We start from the raw sequence: 23,959 nt of genomic DNA, 5'->3' as shown, positions 1-23,959 counted from the left end.
GAGTTGTGTTTCCTTGTTGACCTGAGGAAGTTCACATGTCAAGCGTCATTAATTACTTTGGTGCCATAACATAACTGGTGATGTTGTATTATAGGTGAACTTTGATTTTCTTCTGTCTTCCTGAAAATTTTATGTAAAAGCAAAGATTTAAAGTGTCAAAACTAAGCACTTCTTTACAAAAGTCTTTTCTTTAAAACTCTTCATTAGGTGATTAGCACCCCCACATCAGCTTACTGGGGTGTTTGTAAAATAAATGTCTCTTACACTTTGCAGAAATTCTTTGTTTCACTTTGATGTGTGTTTTTGAAAAGCAGTTTCTGCATTAAGTTTTCTTCTTGAAATATGTTTATTTTTACAGGCAATTTGAAAATTGGAGAGGAGGATTTTTAAGGCCACTTCGATTTGCCAAGACTGTCTACAGTCTGAAGCCGAGGTGACTGAATGGGGCACGCTTGTGGAGAGATAAAAATGCCTTCTCATTATGTGATGGTCGTGTTTGCCCTGATGAGTGGTTGCGTGGCCGCTACAGGTGAGTTGGAGAATATAGCTTGTACATTTGTTATATTCTTTCCGATACATTTTTCTTCAGAATCTTCAGTTTGGAAAAATTTAGGAATTGGGATGTTTATATGAATCATGAGTATTTGTGTCCTTCTGAGAAATAAAATATTTGACTACCAATTACATAGTATGAGTGCCTACGTTACATTTTACTAGACCAGTGCTACACATTCTAATGTCAGTGACATGGATGCCCAACTAAATCTCAGTGCTGAGATGGGTAGAGAGAAACATGCTGATGCGTCATTCCACTTAATTTTGTTCCATGCATAGATTACATTTATTTTATTGTCCTAAGTAAGAATTTCACGAAAGCTTTTTTTTTTTTTTTTAAATATTTTATTTATATATTTATTTGACAGAGATCACAAGTAGGCAGAGAGGCAGGCAGAGAGCGGGGAGGGGGAAAGTAGGCTCCCTGAGAGCCTGATGTGGGGCTCGATCCCAGGACCCTGGGATCATGACCTGAGCCGAAGGCAGAGGTTTTAACCCACTGAGCCACCTAGGCGCCCAGGAAGTATTAATTTTGCCTATTTAGGTATTTTAATATGTCATTTTATTTTTTTATTTTTAAAAAGGTTTTATTTGTTTATTATGTACAGAGATTGAGCACAAGCAGGGGGAGCAGCAGGCAGAGGGAGAAGGAGAAACATGCTCCCTGCTGAACACGGAGCTGATGTGGGGTTCAAACCCAGGACTCCGGGATCATGTCCCTAGTCAAAGGCAGATGCTTAGCAGACTGAGCCACCCAGGCGCCCCTGTAATTTTTTTAAAAAGTGCAGAACTGTGCTTCCTGGAGGCCTTCAGAGTATGAGATCAGAGATTAGAAGTGAAAGACCTGGTTGGAACATTGTTGCTTAAGTAAGAGTATCAGATCCCCACATCATCATCTTAGAGTTCCCAGTCAGGGTTACTTAATGAATTTGGAAGCTTAATTTGGTCAATTTTGTGGTAATTTGCTTTGTGTCTGTTGTGTAATGAGCTACATGAAAGAATTTGTTGGACCAGTTCTGTAAACTGGCTGGTCTCAACAAGAAACATACTTGAAAAATGATTAGCCTCTTGGTTTTGATTTTGGCTATTGAATTCACATACAGATGAGATGATAATGATGATAATAATTGCCATTTGTTGCATGTGGACCACAACCAGGCACTGGGCTAAACAATTACAGAATCTAACAACGAATAAGGATATTCTTATTTCATGAGCTCCCTTAATCACAGCTCTGAGGTAGGCTTATTTTTTCCATTTGACAGATGATGAGGGGAGGTGATGTGCACAGTGTCATGTGGCAAGTGGAGGAGTCAGATTTTATGTCTGTGCTCTTCACCTGTGCGCTGTATGAAGAAGCCAGTAAGGGGACACCTGGGTGGCTCAGTTGGTTAAGCAGCTGCCTTCGGCTCAGGTCATGATCCCAGCGTCCTGGGATAGAGTCCCACATCGGGCTCCTTGCTCCACGGGGAGTCTGCTTCTCCCTCTGACTCTGCCTTCCACTCTGTCTGCCTGTGCTTGCTCTCGCTCTCCCTCTGAAAAATAAATAAATAAAATCTTAAAAAAAAAAAAAAAAAGAAGCCAGTAAGAAGTGGTACAGGCTGAGGCACCTGGGTGGCTCAGTTGGTTAAGCGTCTGCATTCGGCTCAGGTCATGCTCTCAGGGTCTTGGGATTGAGCTCCTTGGTGGGATCCCTGCTCAGTGGGGAGTCTTCTTCTTTCTCTGCCTCTGTCTTTGCCTCTTCCCCAGCTCATGCTCTCTCTCTCTCTCAAATAAATAAATGAAATATAAAAAAAGAAGTGGTGAAGCCTCCAGTAAACTCAGACCAGGAGTCATTTGCAGGCAGAGGCTGAGTGCAAGTCAGTTTGCAGAACTTGGTTTATGAGGTTGGACAGCAGAATGTCCCCTTTTCATTAGAAATATCTTGAGAGGGCGTCTGGGTGGCTCAGGGGGTTAAACCTCTGCCTTCAGCTCAGGTCATCGTCTCAGGGTCCTGGGATCGAGCCCCACATCAGGCTCTCTGCTCAGCAGGGAGCTTGCTTCCTCCTCTCTCTCTGCCTGCCTCTCTGCCTGCTTGTGATCTCTGCCTGTCAAATAAATAAATAAAATCTTTAAAAAAAAAAAAAAGAAATATCTTGAGAGAAAGTTGGTAGTTTTCTTGTTTTGTTTTTTTAAAACAGTGTGAATTTGAATTGCCCACTCTCTGTCAGCAGTTTTGTTTTGTCTCAGGATTGAAGAGTTATTATTTTCTCTTAGCCTCTGCATTAAAACTGATCTTAATTAAAATCTCAATGAAAAGGGACGTCTGGGTGGCTCAGTCAGTTAAGTGTCTGCTTTTGGCTTAGGCCATGATCCCAGGGTCCTGGGATCAAGTCCTACATTGGGCTTCTTGCTCAGCAGGGATCCTGCTTCTCCCTCTGCCTGTTGCTACCCCTGCTTGTCCACGCTCTCTCTCTCTCTCTCTCTCTGACAAATAAAGTCTTTAAAAAAAACCAAAACTCAATGAAAAGTTGTAGAAAAAAAAAAAGAGAGAAAGAGAAATGGCTTGATGGAAAAATGTGCTATTTTGATGTCAAGAAGTATTACCATACTTGGTGAGTTTAAGGCAGAATTTTCTGCTTTCATTGATGCCTAGGACTAAAAAAACATAACTGAAGAAGATACTTCACGGGAAAGTGGTGAATTTGATGACTCTGTATAGCCTTGATGTATAGCCTTGATGTATTAGATAGTGAATTGGTTAAGACCTTCCTTCCTCTTTCAGCCATGGATAAAATATTTTTTTGGTTATATATCATCAAAATTTTGCTGAGAATTACGGTAAAATTGAGGATACAGTAGAATTACCAATTTTGTAGCAGCAATCTGAGGGAACTGATTAATGGTAGAGGTAGAGATGCCTTTTTTAATGCTAAATTTTTATTGAAATACAGTTTATGTAGAGAAACATACACATGAAAGTGTATAGCTCAGTAATTTTCACAAACTAACACATCTATGTGAATAGAATGAGAGATGCCATTTTTTTTTTTTTTAAAAGTAGGTTCCATGGTCATTGTAGAGCCCAGTGTGAACTCATGGCCCCGAGATCGCGACCTAAGATGAGATCCATAATTGGATATTTAACCAGTTGATCCACCCAGGTGCCCAAGAGATGCTTTTCTGAACAACCTATTGGCTAACTAAGAAGGAAGAAATGTTTTGTGTATACTGAATCCAGTAGCTTTCCATATAGGGCTCAGCATATTTTACAAAATACTTTTTGGAGCATTCTGGTTGAGTTGAACTTCAGGAAAATAGTAATAATAATAATAATAATAATAATGAATTTTTATAGAGTAATTAATTACTGTGTACCAGGTCCTGTTGAAAGTACGTTATATGTATTACCTCACTTTATCCTTATAACTCTCCTAAGAAGTGTAGGTACTCTGTTTACCCTCAGTTCATAGATGAGGAAACTGAATACAGACAGGTTAAGTAACTTCTTCACAGTCACATGACTAAATGGCAGATTTAACCATGTAGCTACTGAGTCTAGGCCTGATGATTGAGCCTTTAAGTCTCTACACTATGAAGGGAGTATTGATCAGAAGGGTGTTTAAAATGAATGATAATGTATTTGCTGTGGGCTCTCTGTGTCATCTTGAAACCACAAGTAAATCACTAATTTGCTGAGTCCCTCTAAGTGCAAAGCACAGTACTAATCAGTCAGGGTTATACAGAGAAATGTAAGACTCCTCCCTTTCTTTGAATCACTTGTGCATTAGTTAGGCATGTAAAATATAACTGTGTAACAAAATAATCAATGTATGGTGAATAACAAATAAAAGCCAAAAGACCTCAGAGAGGTCAAAAGGGGAAGCCTTGGTGGGTTGGAGTAGCTAAGGAGGACTTTGTAGATGGGCTTGATCTTGAGCTCTGTTCTGAAGGCCAGCCAGGCAAAGACCATCTAGAAAGGCAAAGGCTGGTTGACCAGATGGCAGAACATGCCTAGTGCACAGTATGTGGCATGTAGGTGCTTGATGTGTTTTTTAAAGGATGAATGACCTGGAGAATTGGTACAGGAACCTATCACGAGGTCTGTTTGGAAGGAAGGATGGAAGTAGGTTGCAGAGGGCCGTCAAGATCAGAGTGAGACTTGTGGATTTTGTTTTGAGGTCTCAATTTTTCTTCCATTCCCATGTAGCCAAAGGCATATACTGTTTAATCTTAGAATCGAAACTGTGGCCTCAAAAAGTGAGGCTGAGAATATAGCTTCTTTAGTTTCAGAGACAACACTGCTTGGCATATCAGCCAACAATTTATCAAGGGCTTGTTCTCTCCCAGCTAGCTTCTTTTGTTTTTATAAGACAGCCCTCTGAGGTGGGTGTTAGTATTATTGTAATTTGCTTTTTACACACAAGGAAACAGACTCAGTCTAAAAAATTGTATGAAGTCCCATAAAATAAGAGACAGAGCTGGACTTGAACTCAGGCAGTCTGGCTCTAGAGGCCAGCCTATCTGCCACTCTGCTGGAGCCTCTACGTAGGAGACCCTCAGTGTGGAATAACTGAAGTCCTTCACCAGTAAGTCTTTCTGGAACCGGATTCAACTTCTTCCACCTTAGAAGAGACACGTGTAAGTTGTCAGACTGGAAGGACCTTAAGTAATGGGTCTTCTTTATTGGCATTCTTCCTTCACTGACATGACTGCGAAGCTCTATTGTAGGGTTCTTGGTGGCAGAAGGGGTGAAGGCTACATAAAAGGCCTCCTTTAGATATGTAGCTGGGAGGGCAAAGGACAGCACAGCATATACAGTTAACTTGAGTTAGGACAGTAGACGTGTTCTAGTCCCATGGATTTGGCTGGGTCTTTAGTGAAAGCCTTCCCTTCTGCACTTGTGGTTGAGGGTGAAGGAGGCAGGGGTCAGCAAGCCACATCCCAGGGTTAGAGGTTGCTTCGACAAAACCCCTACTTGTTCTGCCCTCTTTTTTTTCCCCCTGGGTTACTAGATAATGTGTGGGTGGGGAGGGTCCTGCTCTTGGTAAGGACCATGATGCCTCCTGGTTAGAAATTATCTTAGCTTTTTGGCACCTGGTCTTAAATCCTGTAATCTCACAGGGCTCCTGGGTGGCTCAGTCAGTTGAGTGTCTGACTCTTGATTTTCGCTCAGATCATGATCTTGGGATTGTGAGATGGAGCCCTGTGTAGGGCTCCCCGCTGGGGGTGGGGTCTGCTTGAGATCCTCTCTCTCGCTCTGCCCTTCCTCTGCTTGTTTGCTCTCTCTCTTTCTGTCTTTCGAAATAATTAAGACTTTAAAAAAAAAAAAAGTCCTATAATCTATCTAAGAAAAGTGGGAAGTTTAAAATTATAAATGCTCCTGTGGGCTTAAACCTCACTAAGTTTTCACTTTAAAAGTTGTTTGGCAACACATCTTTAAAAAATAATAACTTCTGCCTCTGAGGCTTGCCAGAGTTAGGTAAGGCTGTGTTTCCAGGATCCCTAATAACGAGAAAAAGAGGCACATGCAGAGAATTCAAGGAAATGATGTAGTCAGAAGAGATGGACTTGCCTGCAGTCCGCTGTCCCCTCGGGCCAGGTCCAAGAGGTGCTTCTGAGGTGAGCTCTGCAGCCTCAGTGCTGGTGGGGTGTGGGCGGGGTGACCGTTGGCCTCATTCCATTGTTGCCATTCCGTGCCTAGCTTCATCTTTTTGGAGGCTTGCCCACAACCTGCACACACATTTCTATTGAGCAAACACATTTCTTTTTATCTCTCCCAAGTGTACCTGGATTTCCAAGTATAGTCCCCAGGAAAATAGAGATGCTTTTAGTTGGAGCTATTTTCCGGCTAAGAAAGCTCGGAATTCTTTGTGTCCAGGAGACAAAAGCAGAGCTACCAGCCAGTTAATACTTGGTTTGGCATGGGACAAGCTGGCAGCCGTGGCAGGAGGCAGGTATTGTTTTCGTCATTTCCAGAATGGGGGTAATGGGACTCAGAGGAAGTAATTTAGAAAGATAGGTCAAGTGTCTGTCAAATCAGAATCCAACACCCTTATGCAGACAGACTGCACCAACAAGGCTCAGGGTCTTTCTGCTGTGGGGTTCCCTTAGTGCCTCCTGAAACTGTGCTAGCCAGGTACTTTGCTGGACACTTGACACCTGTCCAATCATCTAACCCTTACAGAAGGCTGAGGAGGTAGGTGATTGTCATTATCATGGTTCATAATTATTACTGCTTCCACCACTCCTGCTAACGGTAATGTGCTAGAGGGACCTGAGCCTTAGAGAAGAAAAATGTAATCTATAATGAGAGACAAACCAATTTTGATCAAAGTTGAAGTGGTCATTTATATTCAGTCATACATACAGTACTTGCAGAGTGCTGCTTGCCCCTCCTGTAAGGCTGCCCTAAAGGAAAGAGGAATCTTTCTCTTGGACTTGTGACTAATGGCCTGAGGTTTGCAGAGGCGGTTCTTCCTTGGTTTTCTCCTCTCTGCCAACCGAGTGATTGAAGGCCATGTTTCATAACGGCAGGAAGACAGGGACAGTGCCAGTGGTGACGGCCACCAGGGAACATAAAGGCTGGAGGAGGGATAGACTCAAAGATTCAGAGCAAATCCCACCAAGGCCTTCTCTTGCCAATACTGGGTCTCAGGGTCCAGCTAGTTGATTGGGTCTGTGCTTACTAAATTTTTAGGTTGTTACTGTAACCACTTTTGTATGTAACTGCTCTCTTGGATACAGAGGGACAAGATATCAGTGATGTCAGCTGGGTAACCAGCTGTGTGGAGCAAGCATAAGCAAAATACTCACTAAGAGCATGAGTAAGATCGTACACAGATTCGATTTCAGACAAGTGAACAGACTCCAGGTTCTCTCCTTTGCGTCCTCGTCCTAGACTGTGTCATTGCCACACTGCTTTTTGGATCCCTGATTTATTTGGGTTATTTTAGGGCACCAGCGATGGTCTGTTTTATAAACACTGATCAACATTTCCACCAGCACAGAGCTATCTGTGTGTGCTTTCCCAACTGTGCCAACTTTCTATTTATCTTACAGAGTAAAGAACTGTATTCAAAGATCCAGAGCAGATAGAGTGGCCTGAATTTTATGCTGTGTTCTTTTTGGGGAGAGCATGCACACCCAGGCATGATGAGGTCCCTCCCTGCTCTGTGTTTTTGCCTAGAAACAGGAAGCGAGCCAACATGCATGTCCTCGCCTACACACAGTTGGGACATGTAGCAGTCGTCAAGAAAAAGTTTGCTTCTCAGAGTCCCTTGCCCTGCATGGACTTGAGTGTGTGTGTGAGGGTTGGGGGGTTAGAAGGGGAGGGTGGAGTGGGATATGATGTCTAATAAGGCTTTTTTTTTCTTTCATTTGCAAAGGCAGTTTCCTAGCAGATAGCTGGGTAACCAGCTGTGCACAGCATAAGCAAGATGTTCACCAAGAACATGAGTAAGATTGTACATAGATGTGATGTCAGACAAGTGAATGGATGTCAGCTGTCTCTCTCCTCTGCAGCCTTATCCTAGACTGTATCTTTGCCATGCTGCTTTTTGCATCCCTGATTTATCTTGGTGATTTTAGGGTACCAGTGATGGTCTGTTTTATGAATGCTGATCGACATTGGCACCAACACAGAGCTATCTGTGTGTGCCCATGCAGCTGTCCGATGGCTCCAAGCATATACTTTTCACACATCGTGGGTATAGAGAATGAGGCTATCTCAGCTCTTTTGTTGGGAGAACTAATCCCTTATATTCTGGGGTGACCTTGAGTCACCGACAGAGCTCTGTGCTCTTGAGTGCTGGCTTTGGAAGTTGTAGAAGCAGGGAGTGTTCTGGGAAGGGTTCCAGAGTGAGGCCTCCTATCGGGACAGCCCTGGACATAGGCATTGAGGCTTCGAAGTACTTACCCTCTTGGAAGATTGGCCTGGACTGCACTGCATCCATGTGAGCCCCTGGCTGACTTACTTTTTTTTTTTTTTTTTTTTTTTTTACAACCATTCTCTGCCAGAGTGGCCTAAAAAAGATTTATATTAAAGTGCAATATAGTCATATTTTTGTTCTCTGAGAGGACATTGTAAATCATGCACAATTCTAGAGGGCTTAAAAATGCACTTGCTCTCAGAATGTTCCTTCCAAAGATTAGGCAGCAGGTGCTCTAGGGACTGAGGTCTAGCTGTTCTCCTGCCCTATCTGCCAACTCATAGCAGTCTTTAAAAAAGCCAAAAACCCAAAACCCAAAACCTAGAGTGGAATGCGGAAAATCTTAACGCCTTCAAAAGAAAATTGATTTTTTTTAAAGTTATTCTCTCTTTTGGCAGTGAAGGCAACTACGTAGTGATAAGTTGTAGTTACGGCAAAAGGAAGACGTTCCAATGTAACTGCTTCAAGTTCTCTGCGTTGCTTCCCTTCGTCCTCTTATGCCTGGATAATTTAGTCCTAGTCTCGATGGTAGACCAAAGCTATCCAAGTGTGAGCACCTCCCTTCCTTCCAACTCTTCTTCCTCATCGGGGAGGGGGCTTGGGTAGCACCAGCCTCCAGGGAGAGCACAATAGTGGCTTCCAGAGCTGCGCCCTTGTTTCTATCCATGACAGTACTGAGATGCTGTAGCACTTTGCTCTGCTAGTGTTTCCCGTGGGATGCGTGTGCGCGTGCCGACTGTTGTGGGGCTTCTGCTTGCTGACGGCACACAGCCACTTCACTCCTACTTGCCCCTTTGTTGTGAGTTAGAGGAAAGCATCATTGATTGTTTCCCCTTGTCTTTTTTTTTTTTAATTTTTAAAATTTATTATTATCTTTTAAGATTTTATTTATTTATTTGACAGACAGAGGTCACAAGTAGGCAGAGAGGCAGGCAGAGAGAGAGGAGGAAGCAGGCCCCCTGCTGAACAGAGAGCCCAATGCGGGGCTTGATCCCAGGACCCTGGGACTATAACCCGAGTAGAAGGCAGAGGCTTTAACCCACTGAGGCACCCAGGTGCCCCTAAAATTTATTTTTTTTTAAGTTTTTTTTTAAATTTGTCAGAGCACACACGCAGGAGGTGCGGCAGGTAGAGAGAGAGGGAAAAGCAGGCTCCCTGTTGGGCACGGAGCCTGGTGTGAAGCTCGATGCAAGGACCCTGGGATCATGATCTGAGCCGAAGGCAGACACTTAACCGACTGAGCCCCGTAGGCACCCTCTTTTTTAAGATTTATTTGACAGAGAGAGTGCTTGAGCCCTCCCTCTACCTATGCTCTCTTTCTCGCTTTCTTTTTCAAATAAATACATGAAATCTTTCAAAAAAAACACAAACTACTAAAACAGAATCTGTATGTTAATGAGGTCCTCACATGATTTGTATGGACATTAAGATTTAGAAAGCACTCATCTGATGTTTGTCTGTTTATAACTTACAACTCTAAAAGCAAGGTATGTATGCCCCACTCTTAGGCAAAACCACTCTGAATATCCATATTATAAAACATTTAATTTTTTATTATTTAAAGATTTTATTTATTTATTTGACAGAGAGATATTGAGCACAAGCAGGCAGAGCAGCAGGCAAAGGGAGGGGGAAAGCAGGCTCTCCACTGACCAGGGAGCCCTATGTGGGGCTCCATCCCAGGACCCTGGGATCATGACCTGAGCCCAAAGGCAGCTGCTTAACCAACTGAGCCACCCAGTTGCCCCATAAAACATACTTCAAAATGATTATTTTCTTCAGAGGAAAGAACTTGCCCTGTCAACCCCAAGCTTAATATGTTAATTTATAAAAATGAGTTTACACATAACACATTTATTTACTGTATACGGATGGGCTCAACTGTATTTCTCTGAAACATTGGTTTTATTATGAGAAGCATTATTGCAAAAAGAGGTAACATCCTCAAAATCCATAATTCTGAAAAAAGACCATCTAGGGGATGAAAAGAATGAGACTTGGCGATCAAGACAGTAAGTAAATTGGGAAGAGAGTTTAGGCTTTTAAGAGCATGGTTTTCCAAAAACAGTCGTTTGTAGAGGGGAGAGATTTTTAGATGGTTTATTTTAAGGTACAGCTTTTACTGGTATGTAGAAGTGATTATCTTTGCTAACAGATTATGGCCTAATGTTCCACTGATAGGAGATAGAAGTCTTTATTCTTTCTTCCCCTAAAACATGTGAAAATCACAAAATCATTCTTGATTTCATAAGCATCTCATTCCCATGGGTCCTCCCTTCTAAAATCTCATCCTGGCCTCCCTCAACTTGCTCAGTTATCACAATAGCCATCAACCAGTATCTCCAAATGCATCTTTGCCCAACAGTCTATTCTCAAAACAGCAGCCACAGGGATCCTGTTAAAACATTCTTCAGATCATATCAGTTTGCTGCTCTAACACTCCAGTGCCTCTGTCTCACTCTTGAGTAAAAATTGCAAGGCTATATGCAGCCTCACACAGGCCCCCAGTGGAGACTTTAAGTCTCCACCACACTGGTAGCCACCCTACTACTTTTTTTTTTTTTTTTAAATATTTTATGTATTTATTTGACACAGAGAAAGAGAGAGAGAGAGAGAGGATGGACACAAGCAGAGGGAGCAGCAGGCAGAGGGAGAAGCAGGCTCGCCAAGCAGGGAGCCCGATCTGCAGCTCGGTCCCAGGCCCTGGGATCATGACCTGAGCCCAAGGCAGACTAAACTATTCAGGCTCCCATTTTAGTAGTTCTTGATATGTCACAGACTATACATTTTTTTAACAGGTCTATGTAATGTCAATGCTGCTGGTCTGCAGACCACATCTGAACGCATAGGTTGTCTGTTTTGTCAGTGCTCTAATTGTAACCTAGAACCTGCAAATACCTTTTGGAAAATTCTTACTGCTGTAAATGGGAGTTTGGTTTTAGCTTGATTTCGAAATAGCTATCTTGAAAAACTTTCAATAAACTCATTTGGGTCTGAAGAGTCATATGCTGGAGAGGAGAGTGGTTAGAGGGAATGAAGTCTGAGACCTTGTGCTCTGCAGATACAAGCGTGGTGCACCCGTAGAAACCAGGTGCATCTTTTATTAGCTGGGGCTACACTTCAACACAGTCATCACAGTTACTAAAGAAGCAGTTTTTCCCGTTTTTCCTGTCATGTACCTCTTTTGTCTTTTCCCATTTCTTGCCTTGTGACTTAGTAGATGAAGGCAGGGGACTTGTGTTGATTGAGTGAGCCTGGGGACATTGGTACAGGCGGTAGGCCCAGGAGACTCTAGATAATGAAGGATGGTACCCGATGACTGGATAAAGGGGGGTGTTGAGGGAGATTAAAAAGGGTGTTTCAAAAAGTTAGCTTTAAGTAGGGCACACCTCATTGCTGCTGTTGCTATTTTAGTTTTAAACTCTGGCTTCCTCACTGATTCCTGTTTAATTCCTATTATCAGACTCCAAGCCAGAACTTTAAAAAATTAACATTTTTCAGGAGTAAAAAAATTTCACCTATTGTGATTGGTACTTATGAAGCATTTTGATACCATATGTATTTACTACTTAATTTTAAGGATCTTACTGCCTTTATTTAATCTTTCATGAATCAGATCACATCCCATTCAGCAGACAGAAAAGAGCTCCAAGGAGCTATCCAGAATGACAGGCAGGAGAGAGTGGGACAAGGAAGTTGGTTTGTTTTTAAGATTTTATTTATTTATTTGACAGCACAAACAGGGGAGCAGCAGGCAGAGGGAGAGGGAGAACCAGGCTCCCCACTGAGCAGGGAACCCCTTATGAGACTTGATCCCAGGACCCTGGGATCATGACCTGAGCTATAGGCAGATGCTTAACCAACTGAGCCACCTAGGTGCCCAAGTGGGACAAGGAAGTTTGTAGCAGTAAGATGTGAATAGGTTGTAGCAAGGTCACTACTTTAGGGGATGGCAGGGGTCTGTAAGGCATATGTAAGACATGTAAGGCTCTATTTCTGGGAGAGCTGAAATTATGATTCAGTCAGTATGGCGATGTGGGGTTTAGCCTAAATAACTCAATTCTGAGCCTGTCACCTTGTTTTTAACAATCCCCTCCTCCCCCATGATCACATTCTCAGCCTGAGAAATAGGATAAAAATTGAAGGCACTAGAGCCACTGTCAGCTACCAGTCTGAATCTCTCACAGACTCTGTTGACCGTCTGTGTGGTAGTCCTTCACAGGTCACACCTTCAGGTTCACGTTCCTTAAGTTGGTCATTTTCTCCATTTCTTTTCTAGCTTTCTGGTCATAGGGAAACAATTTGCTTGGTGGTTAGTGGCTATGAACATGCGTTTAAAGCTCTTGAGACACTGTAACACCGTAGGGCAATTGTCAAGAACCTTAGAAACCAGGTAATCCCAGTGTCTGGAGTGTACCTTGGAGTCATGGTCCCCAGGACCCAAACCAATCAAAATCAGTCAAAGGAAGGCTCCGTTGAAGGAGTTCCATGTCAGCCAAGTGGCTTGTCCAGTGATTTTTTTTTTTTTAAGTAAACAGTACCCTCAAGGTGGGGTTCATACTCAAAATCCCGAGGCCAGGAGACACATGCTCTACCAGCTGAGCCAGTGAGGTGCCCCTGTCCAGTGTTTCTTGTAGCTGAGTTTCACCTTCCCCAGCAGTGTTAATCCGGGTGCAGAAAGCAGGGTTGGCCACAGCACAGACACCTCCTTGCTCAGTGAAATGATAATCGATAAGTTACTTTCTTATTGGCAAGAACTTTGGCCAAAGAGTCTAGGGATTTTTGTTGAGCAGCTATTGCTTTAGCTGTGGATTCTGCAATATCTTTAAGAGTTAAGGAGCTGATACCGTGTGTATTAAAAACTGGGATGAGACACACAGAGGATTTAACCTCTCTGCCTGAAAAGCTGTCTTTTAAAAATAGCTTTATTATACTACTGGTTTGTAAAGCTTTCTGATTTGCTTTCTCAGACTTCATCAATGTCATGGTAGAGGAGGGCAAGGTTGTACAGCCCTGGAGCTTGCCATAAGCTCCAGGTGGTGGTGGTTCTGTTTTTGAAATTGGACCAGAAAAATCCAGAGAAATGCAACAACATTTTTATTTCGTGCCCCCTGCTAGCTTTTTTCTCGGCCTCCCAAAAATGTGTTTATCTTGTATGCATGTGGAGCAGTCTGGAATTCTGTGTGGCATTAGATAGTGAAAAAAATGGAAAGATTGCCCAAATGATAGAGGTGATGGGAGTGCATTCTGTGATTGAGAGACGGGAATTTTGGGATGAGATTTATTTTAATATTTAGTGTTTAAAACTATTGCACATTTTTTTTTCTTAACTTGAACACAAGTCTTTGGGGTGTGGGTGGAGGTGTGGAGGTAGGGACTAGAAGCAAGCAATACCAAATTTTCAAATATCAAATTAAGAATTTTCTCTCATTAGAACAACAACAAAAAAGTCTTTACAGTGAATGAATTGTCTGAACTTCAATATCCTGATAATTATATAATTTGAGAGGAGTGTCTGGCATATTGTAAGGGACCCTGAGGGCCTGACCCCAGCATCCCCCCTCTCCCCCCACCTTTGTCTCCCCAGGATTGTCTGCAAGGATGGCTTCACTTGTCACTGCTCAGGTCTCACAATCTGGCCCTGTCGAATGTCCAGCAAGTGTGTGTCCTCTGTTTTGCCACATTTAATTAGCTCTGGAAATACACTATCAAAGGCTGTCTGGCAGTGGTTCATTAATGGTACGGGGTGAATTCAAAAGCACTAATTAATTGTTTTAGATTATTTGCAAAGCCCATGCTGAAAAACCTAATGCGTGTAGGACAAAGTTGGCAGAGAGGCTGTTCAGAGATTAACCTGGACCTTACCCAGCTCAATTGCTTTTTGGAGTTGGGCCAAGAGGGGAGTTGTTTTTCTTTTTGGAGAAGTGCTTGTGGCCACATTGTTCCCTGAATTCCCAGTTTACTGCTCCAGGCTCTTGGCTGATGGAGCTTTTACAGACCTTGCTAAACTAGGGAACTCAACATCTTCTAGGAGTTTTGTTTTCTGTTTTGTGAGAGAAACACAATTACTTAAAATTTATTAACCAAATAAATACTTCCCAAGAGCCTCTTCTAGTTTGTTATGAAATAGTTTAGGTTTTAGTGTTAAATTTCAAAGGCACCAGGATCAGGCCTTAAGTAGTACCCCATCCACGCACCCCCCCCCCCCCCAAACAAATCAGATTCCTCATTTTCTCTGTTTGACTGGCCCAGGGCAGCAAACTGCTACTGCATTTGGAAAATGGTGTTCAAAAATCTCAATTTGAAATCAGGTGCATGCCAGTTTAAGTTCAGGATATGCTGCTGTATGTTTGAAGGGACAAAATAGGCTTGCATTTTGCTACATTTGACATAGCTTATAAAATAATAGTATCTAGAGTTAGCTCAGTCAACTGAATTGTAGAAAGGTAATGGAAGTCCCTGCCCCTTCAAGATGAGAGAGATCTGAGGCTTTCTGGGCCAGGTGCCAGTGCTGGTGACTACAAGCAGTGCAGTCAGTTGAAGATGAAAGTAGAGAAGAATATGTCAGACAGCTCAGAGCCAATTGAGTATTCTATAAGGGAGCTGTTTTCTAAGCAGTATATAGCATTGTTTGAAAACACCCCTCCAGAACTCTTTCAGTCCGTGGGCCTGGCCCTGCCTCCTGACAGACTCAGTGTTTTTTCCTCGTCCTTCTGGGCCTGAGCAGCCTATGAGTCAGTAGTTATGTACAAATCCCAGGCCAAATCGTACTTTATAAACATGATTCAGGAGAAAAGAATTCTAATGAAAAATTTCAGAGGCCTGCGCTAGGCTGTTTCATGATATTGTCAGATCTTCCTGAATTCAAAGAAGGCCCCCCAAAATCCGTTATTTCTTTTTACTACTCAGCTTGGAATCTATCAGAAAAATCTTACATGCAACCCTCAGCAGAGTGTGTTTCTGGTTGAGGAATTTATTCCTGAGAGCACAGTGGCCTCTGTTTACTCTTGTGTGAGGCTGGCTGTCCTGAGACTTCGGGCAACCTGCCTCGTCCTCATCCAGCAAACCTAGAGGAACAACTTCGGACTTTTAACCCTTTTTGCAAATGGCTCCCAGGCATCTTGATGGTATTGATAGGAATGCAGATCTCAGAGCTGTGAGAGAACATGAAAGACGTTTTTAGAGTTGGCAGTAAAGCCTTTGAATGAATAAATGACTATGGGTTTTTTTTTTCCTGCCCCCCTTTTTTTTTAGTCTTGTTGCATTTTTATTTTAGAAAGTAATATTGTGCTACAGTGTCAAGACTAACCCGTATTTCCCAGATAAATTGTAATATATCATGAATAATGTTACAACTAATGGTTACATTGCTGTCTTAAAGAGTGATTTTCTGTAAAGAGATAAAACAAAATTCAAAGTTACCCTAAAGTAACCATGATTATTTATATTTGAGTGGGAGAGGCAGGTGTTATGATTGCCATTGATAGAATGAAAAATACACAGAATCTGTAGTGTCATGTATGTTTTGGCATCCATGAACATGGTATACCCTTCTATTTTTGTAGGTTTTCTTTAATTTCTTTCAGCACTGCTTTTTGTAGTTTTCAGTAGTTTATTTTGAAGACTATAGTATGTCCAGATGTGAACAGTATTCATTATACTTGACTATTTCATTAGAAGTCGGTTTGAGAACCTCTGTTAGAGATATAATTCTGCCTTCTTCAAACTACTCTTTATTAATAATGATGAAAACTAATTCTTCCTCTGGCCATTTGGTGAGTGAGCTCAAGCACAGATAACTAGGGCTGCTGCTGAAGTGAGTTATTGACCTGGATGGCTTTGTTCTAAATTGTAGAACTCAGGAGTTTGGTGTGTACTTAAGAAATGTGGCTTTTAAAAAAAAAGATGTTATTTATTTATTTATTTGAGAGAGTGAGAATGAGCAGGGGTGGGGTGCAGAGAGAGAGGAGAGGGAGAAGGAGACTCCCTGCCGATCAGGGAGCCCAAGGACGCCGAGCTCCATCCCAGGATGCTGAGATCACGACCTGAGCCGAAGGTAGATGCTTAACTGACTGAGCTACCCAGGTGCCCTGAGAAATATGTTCTTTACTCAAGGCTCAAACTGGTGTTCCTGACCAGGGGATAGCCATAACATCTCTTCACTGAGGTGAAATGAACATCCTTATTCCTTTGGACTAAAGGTCAGAGTTAGGGGCAATATCAGAATCCAGAGGCTGAAAATCTTGTGGCCTTTTGCTCTGCCCTTGGGTTTTCCCAGCATATTTTTGCTAGAGCGCAGTCACTCTGATGAAGCTTTATTTGAGACTTGTAACTAGGATTTTGTAGAGATTTTATGCTCCAAATGTGAGGAATGCCTGCGGCCTTTACCAAAGTGAATCTGTTGGACTGTTATACTTTAATTTAGTAAAAGATTCTCCATCACAGTGTTCATTCTTGACAGAAATTTTACAGTAGTTGTGACCTTAGGCTGTGGATTCAGACACAGATTCAGGCCCAGGTTTTGCTTTTTGCAGGCTGTATAAGCCTCAGTGTCCTCACATACAAAAATAGAGATATCAGCAGTATCTACCACACTGTTGTGGTGATTATAAATGAGATAATGCGTATAAATCAGAGGGCTGTGTTTATTTATTTGATTAATTAATTTATTTTTTAATATATATTTTTTTAAATTTAGATGAGAGAAAGAGATAACGGGAGAGAGAGTAGGAGCAGGGAGAGGGAGAAGCTGGCTCCTTGCTGAGCAGACAGCCCAACATGGGGCTTGATTTCAGGACCCTGGGATCATGACCTGAGCCGAAGGCAGATGCTTAATTGACTGAGCCACCCAGGCACCCCGGTTTGTGTTTATTTTAAAGGAAACTATTAAAAATAGTGTTCTTTGAAAATGTTAGCATGGTGAACATACTTACCCAGTCCTTTAAGTTGTAAGTCTTATTATTCAGGCATATAGTTGGTTCAAAAATCAGATCTGATCATGAAATACAATTTTGCAGATAAGATAGACTCTGCCAGTGACTAGTTTATTTACTTTATGTTCTGCTTAAAGCAGTACAGTGGGAGCACTGAAGTGTTACACAGTGTGTGATGAAGTTGGGAGGAGGTTGTGAATAAAAAACTTTCTTTTTTTCTTGTTTTGGAGGTTTGAGTCCCAAGTGATGATTTTCAGAACTTCTGTTCCCTAATCTATGGAATAATGCTAATTACTCTTAGTCTGTTGATTATCAGAAGAATGAAATGCATGTAAAGCAGCCAGCAGTTTGTGGCACTAGTAGGTCTTTACAGAGTTAAACCTTGTTTAAGAGAACCTGTATATTTGGGGAAAAGAAAGAGCTGGAACACACCTAGGATGGGCAGAGTGAGTTCATTATTCAACTGTATAATCCCAACAGAGATAAAGCAGGTCAGGGTATTTCTCTGGGAGTTGGCAGATTTGCTGTTGGCTAAGCTGACGACTTAGGTGGCTTTGAAGTGAGCAACATAACAGCCTAAGGATTGAGTCTGGAGCCAGGATGAAGAAGACCTTGCTTATCTAGAGGAAGTGACTTGGCCTTTAGGTGAAGGTTGGAGTATAGGCATGAATCCTTAAGAAAGGTAGTAGTGGCTCTGAGGATTGGGGCTGAGGAGAGAGAGGAGAGCCCAGAAACAATGGGGTGAGACTACCTAATGGTAATTTTCCTCATCTGTGTGGTACCTGTGGGCTTAGTCTCACCCTAACCATGCCTAACGATCCTACTTAAAATTGTAATCCCTCTGAACTTCTGGTATGTCCATTCCTTCTTATTTTGCTGTTTGTTTGTTTTTTTCCCCTCATAGCACTTTTCACTTTAAAACACGCTTATAATTTACTTATGTTTATTATTTACCCCCCCCCCCAATAAAATATAAGCTCCACAAAAGTTAAGTTAGTTTGCAGAAGCTCTGGTGTAGCTGTTGAGTATATGTGAAAATTCTAAAGTGGAGGACTTTGTCTCTGCTTAAATGCCCTCAGGGAGAGGGCAGGGACCATCCACTGATCAATCCCTAGCACATAGTAGGTACTTAATGTTTTTTGAACAAATCACTAATAATAACCCTGTCTCACTCATAAAGTAAAATAAAGAGAAGCAACTTTGCTAAAGTAATCAGTCTGAACCTTAATGTATTTTATTTTGGGAGAAGGGAGTGGTATTGGGATAAGGACTAACCTGTGGAGACCAGGTAAGGAGGTCAGCCTTCAGATTCTTAGGTAAGACAATGTCTGAGTGACCTGTGGTGGTGGTTTTGAAGATAGCTACTGGATCTGTCACTAGATAATGTCTTTGACAGCAAGAAGCTATTGCCTCTTGGTAAACATTCAATGAAGCTTAGGCTTAAGACTCTTTAGTACTCTTTACCTTGGCTTAAGTCGTGGTGGTACATTTCATGCAGGAGCTCTTTAAACCAGTGGCTCTCAAAGTGTAGTCATGGATCTGAGACATTCTCAAGAGTTGGTGAGGTCGGAATTGTTGTAGTAATTCAGAGTTGTCTTTTGCACTAGGTTGACATTGCAGTGATGGCATAAAAGGAATATTGGAGAAAACAGCTGGTGCCTTATAGGGATCAAGGTAGTGCCTCACTGCCACACACCAGTTGCAGTTAAGAATGTTCCTGCCAAGGGGCACCTGGGTGGCTCAGTGGGTTAAAGCTTCTGCCTTCAGCTCAGGTCATGATCTCAGGGTCCTGAGATCCAGACCCATATCAGGTTCTCTGCTCAGTAGGGAGCCTGCTTCCTCCTCTCTCTCTCTGCCTACTTGTGATCTCTCTGTCAAATAAATAAATAAATAAAATCTTTAAAAAAAAATGTTCTTTCCAAGAAGTTAAAAACCCTCAAATACATGTCTTTTTCACATCCTCTATGATGAAATGGGAAGTAGGCGAGTAGCTCTTCTACATTCCAGAGCGCCATGGCCATTCTGAGGAAACACTTGCGCAGTTGTTTGAATTGTGAGCTGAACTGGTCTTTTTTCATGGAATACCATCTTACTTGAAAGGACAACTGACCAGCGATGGTTATCTAGCCTTTGATACTTGGCAGGCATTTTTCGAAAATGAACAAAGTGATCCTGTGATTTCAAAGAAAACAGTTTACAATATTAGTTGCCAATGAAGGATTTTATTTTTCAAGCAAAAATAAAAGTTTTGGAAAACTTATATTCATCCCCATGGCCATAGCAGTTTCTAAATAGTTAAATACTTTTTTGATGAGATCAATGGAAATATGAAGAAATGTGATTTTTTTGATATCATATAAGAAATATGTCAATATCTGGCATATTTGCATAACTCAGTGAACCGTGATTTTTCCAGATGGCCAATACATGATGTTACAGAATCATTTGAGGGTAATAAAAGATCTCACATCTTGATAGTGCAGGATAAAGCGGTTGATCTTTTTTTTTTTTTTTTTTTAAAGATTATTTATTTATTTATTTGACACAGAGAGAGCGAGAGATCACAAGTAGGCAGAGAGGCAGGCAGAGAGAGAGGAGGAAGCAGGCTTCCCGCTGAGCAGAGAGCCCGATGCGGGGCTCGATCCCAGGATCCTGGGACCATGACCCGAGCCGAAGGCAGAGGCCTTAACCCGCTGAGCCACCCAGGTGCCCCTAAAGCGGTTGATCTTAAAAAATTTTTATTTTCAGATAATTTTGGACTTACGGAAGACTTACATAAATGATACAAAGAGTTCCCATATCCTTTACTCAGCTTCACCTTATAGTAACACATACCCATAGAACTGTTATTGGTACAGTATTAATCTTGGTACAGTATTATTGGTACAGTATTATTAATTGTATTATTATTAATAGAATTTTAATTATTAATAGAATTTATTAGGACTTCACCAATTTTTCCCCTAATGCTCTTTTTCTATTCCAGGACCCAACTCAAAATCTCACATTGCATTTACTTGTCCTGTCTCCTTGGTTTCCTCTAGTCTGTGACAGCTCTCGGTCTTCCAGTGACTTTGACACTATTGAAGAGTGGCCAGTTGTTTCGGAAAATGTTCCTTGGTTTGAGTTGATCTGATAGTCTCTCATGATTGAGATTATGCATTGTTGGGAAGGGCACATACAGGTAATTTGCCCTTCTCAGGGTGTCAGATCGAGGTTACATTAAGTTGATATGTCTTACTACTGGTGATGTTGGCCTTTATCACTTGGCTAAAGTGGTACCTGCCAGAATTCTCTGCTGTAAGGTTATTAGTTTTACCTTTGTAAGTACTCAGTATTTTGAGAGCAATGGATTTTAATGTAACAACGTATGGAAAGTTTATTATGCAATTCAGATTGCACATCACAAATAACCTTTAAGTGATGACTACTTAATGAGTTTAGGTAAAATATCAAAGAAGAAATAGCTAGCCACAAGTATATGAAAAGACTGTTAAGATTTGCTTCTCCTTTGCAATTACATGTCTGTGTGAGGCCAGAGTTCTTCATATCCTTCAACCAGAACAATATATCACAATAAATTGAATGCAGAAATAGATCTGAAAATGCAGCTGTCTTCTGTTAAGCTAGATGTTAAAGAGTTTGCAAAAATGTAAAACAATGCTGCTGTTCTCACCAAATTGTTATATTTCAAAAATAGTTATTTTTCATAAGAGGTAATATTTGCATTAGCATGCTGTGGGTTTATTTTTGGTTTTAAACGAATTAAATATTTTAAAAATTTTCTCAGCTTTCATTTCTGTTGTGCTAAATGTTGATAGATAAAACTCATACCAACAAAATCTCTTTGGAGTCCTCAGTAATTTTAAAGCATAAAAGGAACATAAGACCAAAACCTTTCAGAATTGCTGCTTGCTAAGTAAATGAAGAGCTATTTTAGCACATGGAGGGGGCGAATCTTGTCTTGTGGCCGAAATGAAGTTTCAGTGAAGGATTTCACCTAGAAGTCTTGGCCCTGGGGAGGTCACTCAATACCTCTTTATCTGTTTTTTTTTTCACCTGGCAGTTAAGAGAGATAAGCCCGAGGATCTTCAGATTTCTTTCAGCTCCCAAATTTTATGATTCCCCATCACTGTTGCTCTCAAAGATGTCATCTTGGCAGCATGGGCATTGTGGTGGAGCATTTCACGTTATTTCTAGAGAGCAGTATTTACAAAGTTAATGATGAAAAGGATCCTATCAAGAGGATGGGATATAGTAATATATGTGAGGCAGGGATTTGAGAGTCCCATTCTGACTTTTTAGGCCTGTAAAATGACTTCATCAGTGTCCCCTTCAGAAAATTGTCGTTTTAGATCTTAATTGGTTTTTACTATACTGAGTAAGGGTAAGATTTTTAATTATTGCTGAATATTTTGGGGAGTCAGTTTATGTGTATCACAAGTTAAAAAGTGTGTGATTTCCTAGAATTTTTGTGCTATAATGTTCTGTATATGTACATGTAAACTTTTGTGTGGAGATTTATACGTACTTAGGTAAGTCATTTTCCTTTGTTATGGGTTCTTCATATATGCCTGAGATCTATCCTGAAGCAGGCTTAGGTTGTAATATCCTTTATATACTTAAAATCTTAATGAAGTTATTTTAGTACTTTTTAAAAAGACTTGATTAAGACTCCTTAGACATCTTTAATATTTACAAATGTAGACTTAAAAAAGGGAGGGGCAGCTGGAATGTATTAAGAATTCCAAACTTTGGAACTAACATTTTCCTTTTTCAGTTTAAATGGAGGAGACTTGATGGCTTTAGTTTTTTTGTTGTTGTTTTGTTGTTGTTTTGTTGTTGTTGTTGTTGTTTCTTAATAACATGTAACATATTATCTGTTTCAGGGGTACAGGTCTGTGAATCATCAGTCTTAACACAGTTCACAGCACTCACCATAGCACATACCCTCCCCAGTGTCCATCACCCAGCCTCCCCATCCCCCCTCCCCAAGTTTTTAAAGATGAAGAAGCAAAAGGGACGGGGAAGCCAGGAATATATTGTCCTATTAAGTATCAGTCTCAATCAATTTTTAAACAGGATCCTGAATTCCTGTAATGTGGGTTTTGTAATGGAAACTGCCACAGTTGAGGGCCAGCTCTGTCATAATCACCAATTTGGGCATCTCTGATATTTAGCAGAAATATAAATATCTAATGTAGTGTGTGTTTGTTATACTGTCATAGGAAAATTTTGTAATTGATTCTGAGCCAGATTCCTCCAGTGTTTAAGCTACTACTTGGAAATAAGATTTGGAAGCTGACCTAACTTTCTGAGTACTTCTACAGTTTGGTAAAATACAGCAAATTCAGTATGTAGTATATCTAGAAAAGAAATTTATGATTATCTGACATCAGAAAAGCTTCATGCATCACATTTCAAAGTTTCCTTTAAATAGTTAACTATTTCAGAATCTTTATGTAACCCAGTCGAAGAGGAAAATGCTCTCCAGCTCCCAATAAGACAGCTTAAGAGAGAGCATAGTGCTTCAGAGCACAGGCGTGAGAGCCAGCTGCCTGGTGCTAATCCCAGGTCTGCCAATAAATAGCCTTGTTACCTCTCTTTGCTTCAGCATCCACATCTGTAAAGTGGAGCTAATAGAGTAAGAGCCTCCATCTCACTATACTGTTTTCCAGATTTAATGAGATATGATGCTTCATATGCTCAAACCCCGCCAGGCACTTGCTAAGCTCTGCTGAGCCATAGCTATGAGTATTGGTGTGCTATTAAAATTATTGCTCGGTTAACATGTGGTATATTTTAGGTTGGTTATTTCTTCATGACATCTGAGTTTGTATCTCATTAGTAACATTATCCTCAAGTAATGTTTTAGGATAGGTTACATCTGGGTCGATTTTACATTCATAAGGCTTACTACTGGAGCTCTAGATTTGTGGTATGTTGGTATTTTAAGGATCCTTAGAGATTACCTGGTTCAGTTCAGCCTGGTACATAAATCACCTGTCTAATATCCTGTTGACTGAACCTCTAGCCTTTATTTGAATTTAAAATATCCCTAACCCTTGGGAAATTCTTCTTTGTGTTGTGCAATCCACCAGGCTGCAAACCTCCACTCCCAGCCCCTAGTTCTGCCCTGTAGAGCTGTGTGGAATTTGGTTAACAAATAACCCACCTGAATGGAGACAGGGAGGTAAAAGAATTCTTGATAATTAAGGGTTGTCTAAAAGTGACCAGAATGAATGGTGTATCAATGGGACTTAAAGGACTTTGCTCCCTCTTCATAAAAGAAGTAGGGCTTTTATTTGTAGATGGAGCTGCTTTGAGCTAGTTGGGTGCACATTTGGCAGAGGAATTTGTTCCATGGAGCCTTGGTGGGGCAGTGAGCGGGAGGGGAAAGGCAGTGCCTGGGTCTCTGGACCTCACTCTGCAGAATACCGCCAACCCCCCCATCACGTGCATTATTGCATATGTCCTTTCCTGAAGAGGAGCTTTGTGTCTCAAAGTTTTATCTGCCATATTCTTTTAATTGCCTAAATGGAAGCTCCATGAAAGTAAAGG

General features: G+C 41.3%; 1 protein-coding gene across 4 annotated transcripts in view; it reads left to right on the top strand.

Moving 5' to 3' along the window:
• TGFBR3 (transforming growth factor beta receptor 3) overlaps window positions 1-23,959 on the top strand; it is a 197,851-nt gene that overhangs the window by 22,418 nt on the left and 151,474 nt on the right. For all 4 annotated transcript variants that reach the window (XM_059138273.1, XM_059138271.1, XM_059138274.1 and 1 more), the window contains exon 2: window positions 359-529. In XM_059138273.1, coding sequence (XP_058994256.1) covers window positions 442-529 — 88 coding nt within the window. In that variant the 5' untranslated portion in view covers window positions 359-441. The remainder of the gene's footprint in view (window positions 1-358; window positions 530-23,959) is intronic.

Source organism: Mustela lutreola, chromosome 10, assembly GCF_030435805.1.
Source record: "Mustela lutreola isolate mMusLut2 chromosome 10, mMusLut2.pri, whole genome shotgun sequence".
In the NCBI taxonomy this organism is placed as follows: domain Eukaryota; kingdom Metazoa; phylum Chordata; class Mammalia; order Carnivora; family Mustelidae; genus Mustela; species Mustela lutreola.
The sequence above is the reverse complement of the archived record's forward strand: the minus strand, read 5'-3'. Positions and strand labels throughout refer to the sequence as shown.